This window comes from Papio anubis, chromosome 2 (genome assembly GCF_008728515.1).
Source record: "Papio anubis isolate 15944 chromosome 2, Panubis1.0, whole genome shotgun sequence".
Classification (NCBI taxonomy): domain Eukaryota; kingdom Metazoa; phylum Chordata; class Mammalia; order Primates; family Cercopithecidae; genus Papio; species Papio anubis.
In genome coordinates, this window is record NC_044977.1 from 28,182,161 (window position 1) to 28,197,046 (window position 14,886).

At 38.1% G+C, this 14,886-nt stretch overlaps 1 protein-coding gene across 1 annotated transcript in view; it reads right to left on the reverse strand.

Moving 5' to 3' along the window:
• Positions 1–14,886, reverse strand: part of MYH15 (myosin heavy chain 15) — a gene marked incomplete at its 5' end in the record, with an annotated part of 128,320 nt that overhangs the window by 81,453 nt on the left and 31,981 nt on the right. The window contains 4 exons of the mRNA XM_031661601.1: positions 713–889; positions 6,494–6,664; positions 7,144–7,293; positions 12,998–13,116. Of these exons, the coding sequence (XP_031517461.1) occupies positions 713–889; positions 6,494–6,664; positions 7,144–7,293; positions 12,998–13,116 (617 nt within the window). The remainder of the gene's footprint in view (positions 1–712; positions 890–6,493; positions 6,665–7,143; positions 7,294–12,997; positions 13,117–14,886) is intronic.

The following is a 14,886-nucleotide window of genomic DNA, read 5'->3' on the forward strand; positions in this document are numbered from 1 at the left end:
GTCTCTGACACACAGTGAACACTCAAAAAAACCTAGCAATTGCAATGGTATTTTACTGTATATATCATTATAATTAATATGCCAGGATATCAAAGAAGAGAACTATAAACATATCTGTGTACAGCTGGCAGGCCATTTTCAGGTCAAAGTATTATTTTATCCTTTATCAGTTCTCTTTTTGTTCCACCCAGAATCACCATCCAGAAGTAGAAGTGCAGAAAAAGGGGCATATACGCCGGTGAGGAAATGAGGAGAGGTAGCAAGAGTCATCAGAAACCTTTTTTGGCCATAGTTTGGAGACCATTACTTCACGTTGACTATTTCTTTATGGGAGAATAAAAAAATCTTCAATAAAAAGATCAATTGAAATCACTCACTCACAGAACGTTAAGTTAAAAGGAAGGACAAATGGGGAGAAACTATGACTTTGATGGTCTCCATGCCTTTCTGAAGCTGCCTTGCTTTGAGTTGAGGTTGACAGAGTCCATTTGGAGATTTTTGACCTCTGTGCACATGGAATGCTATTGTAGTATGGCCATTTCATTTCCTGAGTGCTAAATGGTTACACTACCTTTTTTGTGGAACTGAGATATATTTTGTTCTTCTCTTCATTTAATCTAAACATTACTTAAATATCATCTAAGGGCTTTGGCTGAGCATATTTGAAACAAAATCAAGAAAATTCAAGACCGGGGGTCCGGAGGTAACTCACCACTCCTGCATAATGGACAAGTTCGAAATGAGCTTCAAATTTCTTCTTATCAGGCTTGGGCTTCTGGAGATGAACCGACTTTCCAAAATGGTTGTCAAAGAGTTTGGTCTTGAAAGTCAGGTCTGTAGCCTTAGGAAACATACACTCTTCTTCAAGGATGGAAAAGATGCCCATTGGCTGTTGAAGAGACATAAGAGCAGCAGATTTTTTAAAAAAACACCTGCACTTTCAGTAGGGGGTCAGTATAAATTATTTCGCAGGAACCCAATCAATTGACAAAGGGAAGAATATTCACTGCATAAAACTAGCAATCATCTGTTGGGAACAGGTCCTCCAAAATCTGGCCATAAACTGGCCCCAAAACTGGCCATAAACAAAATCTCTGCAACATTGTGACATGTTCATGATGGCCATAACACCCATGCTGGGAGGTTGTGGGTTTACAAGAATGAGGGCAAGGAACACCTGGCCCACCCAGGGTGGAAAACCGCTTAAAGGCGTTCTTAAACCACAAACAATAGCACAGCGATCTGTGCCTTAAGGACATGCTCCTACTGCAGATAACTAGCTAGACCCACCCCTTTGTTTTGGCCCATACCTTCGTTTCCCATAAAGGATACTTTTAGATAATCTAATATCTACAAAAACAATGCTAATGACTGGCTTGCTGTTAATAAATATGTGGGTAAATCTCTGTTTGGGGCTCTCAGCTCTGAAGGCTGTGAGACCCCTGATTTCCCACTTCAAACTTCTATATTTCTGTGTGTGTGTCTTTAATTCCTCTAGCGCCGCTAGGTTAGGGTCTCCCTGACCAAGCTGGTCTCGGCAATCATCCATTCAACAAATATTAATTAAATATCTGCTACTTAACATGCTTACCAGTACCTGCTGGTGATTGATGCAGCTGTGAGCCACATACACAAAGTGCCTGTCCTCAGGGTGCATATGTTCTAGTAGAGTGGCAGACAATAGGCAAGTAAACAAAGAAATAACTCCAAAAAACAAATGACTTAGTTTCATATAAATGCTCTGAAGAAAACATTCAAAGTAATGAAATAGAGAATGACAGGGAGTAAGGAGGTTTTAGATAGAGTCATTGGGTAAGACATTTCTGAATGAAAACAACAAGCTGAGAAGATCTGTGCACAAGTATTCCAGGCAGAAAAATGAAGAATGCAAAGGCCCCGAGGCCAGAGCCCACTTGGCAAGTCTGAGGTCCTGCCAGAGGCCAGTGTGGGCAGAGAAAAGCTAGCTTGACGGAGTACATGTTAAGAGAGAATATCAAAGAGGTAAGTAAGTAGTAGCTGGATCTCAAAGGCCTTATAGGCCGTAGTAAGACATGTGGCTTTCATTTTAAATGTAATAGGAAGCCTTTGGAGACTTTTTAAATGAAGTGCTGTGATTTGATTTATGCTTAAAGAGGATAATTGATTTAGAAAGTAGGGCTCGTGGGCTCAGTGCTGCCTGCACTCTGTACTGGAAAGCCGGTGAGCTAAGAATGGCTTTTACATTTTTAAAGCGTTTTAAAAAAACAAACAGGTTGAGTAAGGTGGCTCACACCTGTAATCCCAGCACTTTGGGAGGCTGAGGCGGGCAGATCACCTGAGGTCAGGAGTTCGAGACCAGCCTGGCCAATATGGTAAAATCCTGTCTCTATTAAAAATACAAAAATTAGCCCGGAATGGTGGTGTGTGCCTGTAATCCCAGCTACGCAGGAAACTGAGACAGGAAAATCACTTGAACCTGGGAGGCAGAGGTTGCAGAGCCAGATTGGGCCACTACACTCCAGCCTGGGCAACAGAGAAAGACTCTTGTCTCAAAAAACCAAACAAACAAACAAAAAAAAATGTTACTGCAAATCTCATGAACTCCATTAGCACACTTTTTCTCTAAAGGACTGTATAGTCTCTCTCAGACCTTTGCTATGCACTTAGTCATTGAAGCACTGAAAGCAGCATGCAACAACCTGTAAACAAAATGAGTGTGGCCATGCTCCCATCAAACTTGATTTACCTAAACAGGCTGCAGGCTAGACTGGGTCCACAAAGTCAGTTTGCTGATCCCTGATCTAGAGTAGTGGTAGTGTTGGAGCTTATGAGAAGTCATTAAAAATAAGATATGCATTGACTTTAGAGCTGAGTGCCAACTTGCTGATGGAGAGAATGTGGTGTGTAGGAAAATTTTATTGCATCATATAGCACATAATTTTTTAAATGCATTTTTTACATTTATTAGACTTACAAATCATTTACTTGACTGCAAATTTCCTGAAGGCAAAAGCTATTTATAAAAAATGCTTATATTTCTCTACAGCATTCTATACAGAGTCTTATATACAGTAGTGTGGTAAGAGGCCTAAAATTAAGGCCCAACATTATGTGTGCCTTGGCATCTGGGAAAAACCAGGAGGGGCTCAAAAGTTCCCTTTCTGTTGTGCTCCCATGTGTTATGTCCCTTAGCCAAACACTCTCCTTATGGCAGGGACCATGCATAGTGCCTGCTTATCCCTGAGTAATGGGTTTCATTTCTCTATCAGCCCATGAAATTATTCAAACAAGCCTATCGCACCCTCTTGTAGAATTCTACTGTCACGTCACCTATAATTACTACAAAGTCTGCCTCCCACAGCCCCTGCTTTTTCACTCTTTTCTCAGCACAGCCCTCCTGTGGCCCTGCATGGTTCAAGGTGTACCCCCTGCAGGCTGTGAGCATATATGGCTACTAAAATGCTGGTCTCATCTGTCTAGTGTTGAATGTCACATGTTCAGCCTTTCCCATAAACCTAGGGCAGGATTCCCTCCTTCAGCAAAGGGGTGAAGAGGAAGCAACCAAAACAAATAGTTGCAAAGTAGACTTACTTGTTGGTTTTAAAAAAAGTAAAAGCCTTTGTTTTAAGGCTTATTTCCAATAATACTAGAAGTTCCTGGAATGCCAGGATGATGCCTTCTGGGGTTTGCACATCATAACCCTTATCATAGTAGGCCCTCAGCACAATTCTGCTAAGTAATTAACTGACAGGTGAACCCTGAGACATACAGGTCTAAGTTCTGGGAACTTGACTGCTTTGCTGTGATCAATTATCAAACAAAATGTAAGAGTTGCCAATCAAAAAAAGCATGGAGGTATGTGTTTAAAGAAAATACTCATGTGCATACAAGAAACAACTAGATACTAATATGATTTCATTTTATATTAAAAACACCAAGAATGAACACATCTGAAAAGTTTCCCTTGGGAGGTGATAACACATAATGCCAAGATGCTGCCAGTAGTTAAAATATTTTAGAACTTTCTTTGGGATACCTGATACTATTAACTACTGACATCAAAAATTCCTATTGTCTGATGGAATATCATTATATATTATTCAGGTCAAGTCAGGCCAATAAAGTAAATAATGTAATCAAACTAGGCAGTGTAGTTTGGACTCAAAAACCAGTGAATGAAAAGCATTGAAGCAAATTTTCTCTTGAGGCTGGTAAAATTCTAAAATCTATCCTAATCCCAATACCGTGAGAAATTTTCCAAAGAGCTAAATTATTGGAAGAAGTATGTTGCCTTCTAGGGTGTTTACACCAAATAGTAAGTTTTTAAATGTATAATTTGGAGAGTATTTATTAAGAAATAATAGGGAAAATCTCTTTACCAATGCCTTATGTATAACCATAAATATGTCATTATATATTAATACTTTAGTATGTAAATTATTAATGCACAAGTTCTAAACAAACTAGAATATTTCAAGTAATAAAATATGAGCAAACCCTATAATAGATTTGTTCACAGCATAAATGTGAAAGGAGGTCACTATAAACTTGAAGACCAAATTAACAATTAAAGTTTGTGTTAGAATACATTTTTTATTTTAGTTTGATATAAACTTTTTTTTTTTTTTTTTGAGACAGAATCTCACTCTGTTGCCCAGGCTGGAGCGCAGCAGTGTGATCTCGGTTCACTACAACCTCCACCTCCCAGGTTCTAGCTATTCTCCTGCCTTAGCCTCTCTAGTAGCTGGGACTACAGGCACCTTTTTGTACAAATATGAAACTTTCATGTAATGAAAATCCTTTTTTCTTATACGTATACAGAGATGCATGCTATACAACATTTTATACACATTGATGTGTTTTAGTTCTTTCAAATTTTAAAAACATCCCATGATGCATTTTATTTCAAGGACTGAGTTTGATCATTAATATCTGCTACAAATCTTCTTCAGATAGCCCCAACCAACATAATGGGTCTTTTCAAAATTTAGAATCTTTTCAAGGAAGTCTTTGGTATTTTCATTTGCCTGACCTGGATCCTGTTAAAATTGTTTGTCGAAAACCAAAGACTTATCTTTTCCTTTCATCATCTGGTCAGTAATTTTTTCTCATTTTATTATATCAGTAGAAAATACAACAGGAAATTACATCCATGATGCTAGTGTGTTATTTGGAATAACCAAGACTGGCACAAATGAGGCAACAGACTTCAGATCAACTAAAAATCAGTAACATTCACAGAACTTGTCAGGATCTGAACGTCTATGTCCACGTTCCTGCCTGGAAACAGTATCTTGTGATAATCAAAGTGAGTATATATGATAGGTGACAATTGCCAGGAGCTAAATCTGTCCCTCTGAGGACCTCCAGTTCTTTTGTTTCATTTCTAATCAGACAACTACAGCTTTTATAAGGCCAGAATACATTTACCAGATCATGGTTGGTTCATGCTTATTACTATTTTTAATCAGCTCATGGTTGATTCATTATTATTATTTTTTAATCAGCCTGTCTTTCCCCCGGGAAGTTAACTTGTTATAAAATAAATAAAATCAATGGGATATCTACTCCCGTTGGAAATAATAGTTATTTTCGAAAAGATCTAAAGTCTAATAAATGAAATTGATAGGACACAGATTGATAAAACCTGAGGCTTGCAAAGGACAGGGAAAGGTCAGTTGCCCTAGCTCCTTCCTAGCAGAATTGTTGAGAATCAACTGTGACAGCATAGCTGGAGTTTTCAGGAAACTAAAGGCTTCAGACTGCCCAGATCCATCTTCAAGATTCACCGCAATCCACGATTATGGCGAAGCCCAAGAGGCATGTAACTGCTAACATGCCGCCATGCTTGCTCTCTTGGAGAAAGCCACAGAAAGGACATACATAATTCCCCAGCAAACCCCGCTCATCTTTCCCAGAACATGCAGAAAGATTTCAGAGTATTGGGATATCACCAAATTCAGAAACTGTACACTGCAGCTAATTTACTAATAAACCATGACGTACTGTCATAAATTACTTTAACTGATACTTGTCCAATTAAATGAACAAACTACATCCTGCAAGGTAGTGGCCTTGAGGATTGATGGCAGTTGTTTGTTTGCATGCTAACTTGCCAAATTTCGTTAAGCTGCTCTGGGTCTACTCATTCACCTTATGTTAATCAGTCAGGCCCTACAGTGCTCATATTTTCAGCTCTGTGTTTTTCCAGTCAAGAGCACGACAATTTTTTAATCTCGACAAGTTTCCTCTCACATTAACAGTGGAGGCCATGCATTAGCAGCAAATGTGCAGTGAAAGCCTGTGTTAGAGATGATGGAGGGGGCCACTGACAAGAGAGTTTCGTTCGGATGCCATGGGTGATGCACACAAACACCATTAAGACAAAATGTGCAGGACTTTCCGCCCCCATTTCCCATCCTCTGATAGAGCCTAAGTCCTGACATGGATCAACGTAACAGGCAGGGACAATTCTCCCGAAATGAAAATGGACAAGGAGAAAAATATATATTACCTTCTCAATGAGATCTATGCAAGCTTGCAAATCCAGACCAAAGCCAATAGACACCCATTCAATGCTTTCTTTCTTATATTCCTCTTGCTCCAGAACAAACATGTGCCGATTGAAGAATTGTTGTAACTTTTCATTGGTAAAATTAATGCAAAGTTGCTCAAGGCTATTATACTTCAAGGATATGAATAGGTAAGAAGAAGAGATAAAAATAAAATTGAGGTCCACTTTCAAGAACGTCAGGTAAAGAAAAAACCATAACCATTATTATATGATCGGAAATAGACCCAACAAGAAACAAATGCTCAATTAACTCAATTAATTGTAATTTTGAATTGTAATATCATTAAGTGCAATTTTCTAAAGATTATTACAATAACACAGCACTTAATGGTATTAAAATTTAAAATCACAATTAATTCCTTTACCTCTATTTACCTTTATGTAAGACAGAATTAAGAAATCAATAAATACTTAATACCATTAAGTACAACAATAATTACTATTAATTATAGTTCTTCTCCAATCAAGGTAGCCCTTAAGGTATGCACAGAATGATCCTCATGCTTTGACCATATTTTCCCATCTTCAAGTAACATTTTCTAATCTTCTTATAAATGTGCATTGACTTCCTTCTTACCAGATACACTTACCTCAAGGATTTCAAAACCAGTGATGTCAAGAATGCCAGTGAAGAACTGCCTTGACAGCTTGGCATCCAGGGCCCTGTTGATCCGTGCCACCAGCCACTTAAACATCCTTTCATATATTGACTTGGACAGGGCGCCAACAGCACAGGTTACCTAGAAATCACATTGAAAACACTCCTTCATCTGACTGAAGTGTTCGTTTTAATCCTGGGCATTCTCTATCAGCAACCACCTTCTAGTCAAAACAGGATGTGTTTATTGACCTTCTGTGGTTCCAACATTCTGATGAATACAGTGAGAAAAGGAAGAAAAGAAAGAGAGAGACAGAGAGAGAGAGAGAGACAGACAGGAAGAAAGAAAGAAAGAAAGAAAGAAAGAAAGAAAGAAAGAAAGAAAGAAAGAGGGAGAGAGAGAGAGAGAAAGAGAAAGAAAGCATAAGTTGAAAGAAAGAAAGAAAAAGAAAGAAAGAAAGCAAAAGAAAGAAAGAAAGAAAGAAAGAAAGAGAAAGAAAGAAAGAAAGAAAGGGAAAGAAAGAAAGAAAAGGAAGGAGAGAGGGAGGGAGGAAGGGAAGGAAGGAAGGAAGGAAGGAAGGAAGGAAGGAAGGAAGGAAGGAAGGAAGGAAGGAAGGAAGGAAGGAAAAGAGAGAGAAAGAGAGAAAGGGAGAAAGAGGGGAAGGGAGGGAGGAAGAAAGGGAGGGATGGAGGGAGGGAGGGAGGAAGGAAGGGAAGGAAGGGGAAGGAGGGGAAGGAAGGAGGGAGAGTGGAGGAAAAGGAGGAAGATGGAGGAAAGGGAAAGGAAGAAATGGAAATAGATGGAATCACAGCCTTTAGTGAAAGGACCAGGAAGGAGCAGCAGTGGACAGTGAAATCAGAATCTGTAAGCTAACACAATCCCCAGCTGATTACTATTGACAAAGACTCTCTCCTTGACCGAACTTTAATGAGGATCCTCTGACCCCTCGCCTCCACCTTACCTGTCCTGTCTTCAGCCTCTCTAGCCCAGCTGCAGGAAGAAGTCTGCTAAGTCACTCACCCTTGATCTCTGATTAAGTTCCCCTATCCCCCACCTTTGATGTACATGTTATTGGCCTGCCTTTAGCAAGAATCCTGTTAGGTCAGTTTTAAAAAAATCCTCCTACCCACTGTTAGTAATTTGCCACCCACTGATCCCCTCCCTCTGGTCTTGGGCTATAAATCCCCACTTAACCTTGTTGTACTTGCAGTTGAGCCCAGTATCTCTACCCTGTTGCAATATATCTATTGCAGTCCTTAATGAAGTCTTCCTTACCATTTTAATAAGATTCAGAATATTTGTAATACCATGCGTAATAGTTTGAACATAGTGATATAGTACATTAGAAATTTATAATCCCTAATCCTTGTTCTGCCACTGCTGTAGATGCCAATGAATTGTGTAACCTTTGGCAAGTGATCTAACCTTTCTGGAAAGCAGCATCTTCATCTGAAAAACACTCTTAAAGGATCTTCCTAGCCTTAGCTTCCAACTCTTTATTATATTAGTTCCCAGTGTTGCTCTCAACAACCTGGACAGAGAATAGCCATTTGGTGCATCATTCTGACTCAGATTCTCCTGCTGTAAAACTGAGGCTGCCTTTTCCTTCCCTGGAGGGGTGTGGCAAAGGTTCTAAAGTAACCCACTGGGGACAGCGCCAACCTTTGTGCCTGGATGATGCTCTGCACATGCATATCCTGCTTCCATAACTCAATAGCACTGCTGTAGTAGCAAGTTTCTGACATACTCCAAGGAGGAGAGAATTTTAGTTGGCCATTCTCCAAGCCTGGCAACAGAACGTGCTCCAACCACTTAACATTTAAAATAGGCCTATCACATCCATCCTTCTGCCCAGGAGACAGCACGCAGCAGGAGCCAGTTGGTTTCTGGTGGTGATTTAGTTATGAGTCACCCACTCCCTGATCAGTTATCTTGAGTCATTTCCACAGTAATCCATCAGCCGGATGGCATCACAGTTTTTTATTATCAGCATCAAGAGCACACACGTACAAATAAAGCATCAAGAATGATTTTCATCCTCTGTAACACCGAAGAAATCACTCTGTCTATAGCAGTCACTTTGAAACTTTTAAAAGAACATGACTAACTTGCTCACCCCCCTTTAATTCCCTAAATACTTGAGAAGTGGGAGTGGGAGAGACACTGTTAGGTCAGGTGGAGCAAGTGGTAGAGAAACATAGGAAGAAAGCCTGGAGATGTAGGCAGTAGGAGAAATGGATGGTAAACATCTGCTGATGAATTCATGAAACAGATCAATATGTTGCTCACTAATTAATCATTTTCATCATTTTCTGTCCAATGAAGAGGAAATGAGGTGGCTAAATCTATACTTCCACTTTTCAGGGGTTAAGTGCACCCATTTCTTAGCTCTTTTTAAAACAACCTCACAGAAGACTTTGGTTACTGGGGGCAATAATGCATGACAGAAAACAATGGAAAAAAAATAATGAAGTCAAATAGTTAATTTTTTTTTTTTTTTTTTTTTTTTTTTTTTGAGATACAGTGTTGCTCTGTTGCCCAGGCTAGAGTGCAATGGCACGATCTTGGCTCACTGCAACCTCCACCTCCAAGGTTCAAACGATTCTCTTGCCTCAGCCTCCCAAGTGGCTGGGATTACAGGCACACACCACCACACCTGGCTAATTTTTTTGTATTTTTAGTAGAGACGAGGTTTCACCATGTTGGACAGGCTGATCTTGAACTCCTGACCTCAGGTGATCCTCCCCTCTTGGCCTCCCAAAGTGCTGGGATTACAGGAGTGAGCCACCGTGCCCAGCCAAAATTTTTAACTATGTTGATCCCTGCCTTTCTCATCTGTAAAATAATAATAATGAAATATGCGTAGCTCAGGGTTGTTGTGAGATATCCAATGAGACAGGGGATGCAAACTGACAGCACATTTGACACTTAGTATCCAATAAATGTTAATCCTCCCTTTTCCACCCCTTTTCTGCTTTTATCACTTCCTCATCCTCACCCCAGTATTTACTTACTAGTTGTGTCGCCTTGAGTGGTTAATCTTTCTAAGGATCACTGTCTGCAGCTGTAAAATGGCAATAACAATATCTACTTTGTAGGCTTTTTATTAGATTAAATGAGATAATCCATGCAAAGCACTTAGCACATCACCTATAGTTAGTACTCAGTGGACATTATTATTATTTTATTATTAATCATAAAGGAACTTATTTCTAGGTGACATAGTTAGAAATATCATGGAATCATGAAATACTAGACCTGAAGATCCTTAGTTCTCGATAGGCATATATAGTGGTTTTCACCTTGGGATGGTATCTCCTCAAAGGAGGAATGCATTTGGAAATGCAAGTGGCATTTTCTGGTTGTCACAGTGACTAAGAATGCTACTGGCATTTAGTGACCTGGGGGCCAGGAATCCCAAACATCTACAATGTGCAGGACACTCTCATCCATAAAGAACTGTCCCATCTTAAATGCCAATTACATTGGGAAATACAAAGTTGTTCAGCCACTTCACTGCGGTGCTCAGAGAGATGAAGACAATTAACCAAGGTATCAGAGTTAGTTAGCATTATAGCTAGAACTAAATTTTGTATAGAATGTTAACGCTGCAAAATTTTTTCCCATCTTTTGCAATTGTCATCAACAGAGCATACATGTCTCTATTTTTAGCAGTGACAATTGTCTCTATAAAATCAGTAAAATTCCTAAGGGAAAAAAAAAAAGGCTTACAGTGTGCTTTCTTACTATGTCTCCAGGAGAGAGAGAGTGAGAGACAGAGAAAGGAGGAGGTTTTTTTATTTTAATGTTGAATAATAACATATTAGCTTGTTTCACTGGTCCTGTTATAGTAAAGGCTGGAGTCCCTACTATAATATTGTGTTTTTAGTTCCTCAGAACACAATATGAGAGAACTGAAGGCTTGATCTCAGGCCTCCTATGGGCTCATTAGTTTTATTTTTATTTTTTGCTTTTATTATCATTTTAATTGAAAAATAATTGTATATATTTATGAGGTACAGTATGATATTTTCATACATGTATACAATGTGGTAATGATCAAATCAGGGTTATCAGCACATCTATACCTCAAACATCGATCATTTCTTTATGTTAGAAACATTCAAAGTCTGCTCTTCTTGCTATTTGGGCTCATTAGTTTTATACAGAGAAAACCCCTGTTCTATAATCATAGCATGTCATGCATGTTGTGGTGAATGTCTAAGAAGGCACGCAACTGCTGAACAACTCTAACCCCACTGCCAAGAAATAGCTCAATTATGTGTCCTGCTGATCGTGATTCAAGTTTAGCTCAATGTAGTCTATTTTAACATGTGTGGAGCACTTACGGCTTACAGGGAATTGTTTCAGATGCTTGGGGCACTAAGATGAATTAGACATAGTCCATGCCTCAAAGAGGTTAGAAGACAAAAATGTAAGCAGATTATTTCAATATAGTAAAGTTAGTATTATAGTAGAGGTAGAATTATCCATTTATAGAGTAAGCTAAATTAATAAATTGATTTTGATTAGTCATTTAAATGTTTTAAATAACACAGACACATCAGTTACCTTAATACACCAAGCGAAACACATCTATTCTAGTCATCATATAGAAGATGACTGTCTTATATTACAAATTTGTACATTTGTCTATTTTTCTTTCAGAGTTAGGGTGTATACTGAGTAAGACTGGGTAAGAATGTTACTTAACGTTCCCTTTGACTCAGTTTGCTCAACTAGAAAAATCATAAATTATGCATTTCTGCCCTACTTAGCTCTGAGTATTATTGTAAGAATAGAAGGCAATAATACCTGTGAATGCTTTAGCCATACTATGTGTGCACCACTTCCTCTTTCCAGAAAGGCTACATTTCTCAGCCCCTTTCTGTAGCTAAAGGTATTATTTTACTAATTCTTATCAATGAACTGTTAGTGAAAGTGATATTACTTCTAGCCCAAGCAGTTAAAGGTGGTTGTACTTTCTCTACAAATGATCTTTTCTCCTTGTGCAGTCACTTTGGAGGCCATGTGTCCCAGATGACACAGAACTACAAAGAACAACATAGAACTACAAAACAGAGAAGGCTATATACTCTGTATTGGACTTGATGTAAGAAATATTTTGTTGTCACTGAGATTTTAGTGTGTATGCATTACTGCAGCCCAGCTTATCTCATATTTTCCCTTACACATTACAGCTATAAATTATTATTTTTGAAACTTACTAGCATGTTTAGATGGTCTCATTACCCAGTGGCCCTGGGAATATTTACTGCATTAAGGCAAAACCTCAGAGAATTTGTTATTCTCCACTACAACATTCTTATGGATGCTAAACAAAGTCTACATGACGTTCCATCTCTCATTTCTGTTCTCAATACCCACCTCCTTTCAAATATTGGTTTTTAGCATATGTCCTAAAACTGTTTCTCAACTAACATGTCACCATGTGTCTTTTATGTCAAAGGAGCCAATATGCCAAATATGTGAGGCATGCCAATTTGCCAATTTTATCCATGTTAGGAACGAACAGCTTTGAAAGCTTCCTTGCTGGATGACAAAGATGTTGATCACAACAAGTGGAGGGTTTGTCTGCATCTGCAAAGATACTTGCTACCTAAGGGAAAACTTTCAAAATGTATGTTTCAGACAAGAGCATTTACTGTGGTGTGCATCACAAGTAAAAACATTTGGAATAGTCATCCCAAGAGCTCTTTTTTGCTCGTTTATAGAAGCTTTTATTATTGCAAACATCCTTAGTAGTTGAAAAATATACAAGTACAATATATATACAATTATTGGAAGATCATAGAATAATAATGCTCTTGAAATATCACCTTACCTGTTCTATAGTTTGACCTCTGGTAACATACTCATTACCAACTTTGATTCTAGGATGGATCAAGTCCTTTACCAACTCAGAGGAGTTAATGCCCATGAGGAAAGCAGCTTTGTCAGCATCTAGTCATCAGAGATAGAAGAGAAGGAAGGAGAGAGGAAAACACTGTTAAAATTCATTCCATTATAGCCAAACTAACTACCCAAAGGACAGAAATATAGTGTGTTTAGATCAATGTAGCAAGGTAGATTGTAGTTTTCAAATAAATGCCTGAATCCTAAAAGTTTAAAGGAACCTATTTCTTGGAAATGCAAGTCAAAGCCACATTGAAATCTCACTTCATCAGTTCGTTGGCATTAATGTAAAAGAAAATATAATGCCACTCACACCCACTAGAATGACTGTAATCAAAAAGGCAGACAATAACAAGTGTTGGCAAGGATGTAGAAAAAATGGAACCCTCATACATTGTGGGCGGGAATGCAAAATGGTGTGCATTTTCTGTAAGAAACAGTTTGACAGTTACTCTGAAGTTAAGCATAGAGTTACTATAGGACCCAGCAATTTCACTTTCAGGTACACACCCAAGAGAAATGAAAACATATGTTCACTCAAAAAATTGTACACAAATGTTTCTAGCAGCATTATTCACAATAGTCAAAAGGTAGGGAAAAGTGAAATATCCATCACTGATGAATGGATAAAAATATGTGGTATACTCATATAATAGGATATTGCTAGTCATTTTACAAAAATGAAGCATTGATGTGTGCTACGACATGGCTGAAACTTGAAAACATTATGCTAAGTGAAAGGAAGTCAGACACAAAAGGCCACATATTGCAGGATTTCATTTCTATGAACTGTTCAGAACAGGCAAATCCATGAGGACAGAAAGTCGATGTTGGTTGCCACAGGCTGAGGAGAAGCAAAAATCAAAGTAACTACTAATAGTTGCTACTAGGAGTTTATTTTTGTGATAATAAAATATTCTGGAATTAGATAGTGGTGGTTGCACAGCCTTGAGAATATACTAAAACCCAATAACCATACAGTTTAAAAGGGTGAATATTATGGCATATGAATCTTCTAAAAGAGGACTAGTATCAAGAAATCGACTCTTAGAAATTGAGATATAATTTGTCTGAAGGACATGGAAAATGCCATCTTTATTATTTGTTTTCTCTTTCTATGCATGTACTTGTGGACTCTTTCAACAAAACACGGACTTGGGCCATGTAATCTGATAATTATAGACAAGCACCAATCAACAGAAGCCAGGACACTTGCCAGTTATCTGTAAAACGCCCATCCTTTCCCTGCAAAGTCTCTGTTTACTCCGTAGTGCCCTCTGCTGTCCAACAATAACACTTACACCCCACAAAATTGTTTTATGAAAGAAAACTTTCATTTCCTAAAGTAGTGGAGAATAAGTATTATCAGAAGGAAAAGTAAATAGGCATGCATCACTTTAGGTATGAAAAAAATGACATAAAATAATGACACAGGCAAAAAGTTATAAACATATTTCAAATTGTGGATTATTTCAGTTACCAAACAAAATAAATATTCCACTCATCCAAAACCTCTCTCTGCTTTCTATTTTAAATGAATTTGGAGATATGCTAGTATGTCTGGCATAGTCATTCTGTTGAATAATGTCTCATAATAGAAGGTAGTGCAGCGTTTCTTTAATTCACTAAAGAAAAAAAAACCTGCAAATTTTCCTGAGCAATAATCACAAACAGAAAATAAAGTAAAAACAAAACGCAATTAGAGAGGTCTATCTCATCTGTATTAGCAATATCAATTTCCTTTTCACAGCCTTTTAAGTGTCTACAAGGCTTAAAATGTTTGAAATGTTTGATTTGCTTATAAACTAAAATCAATAT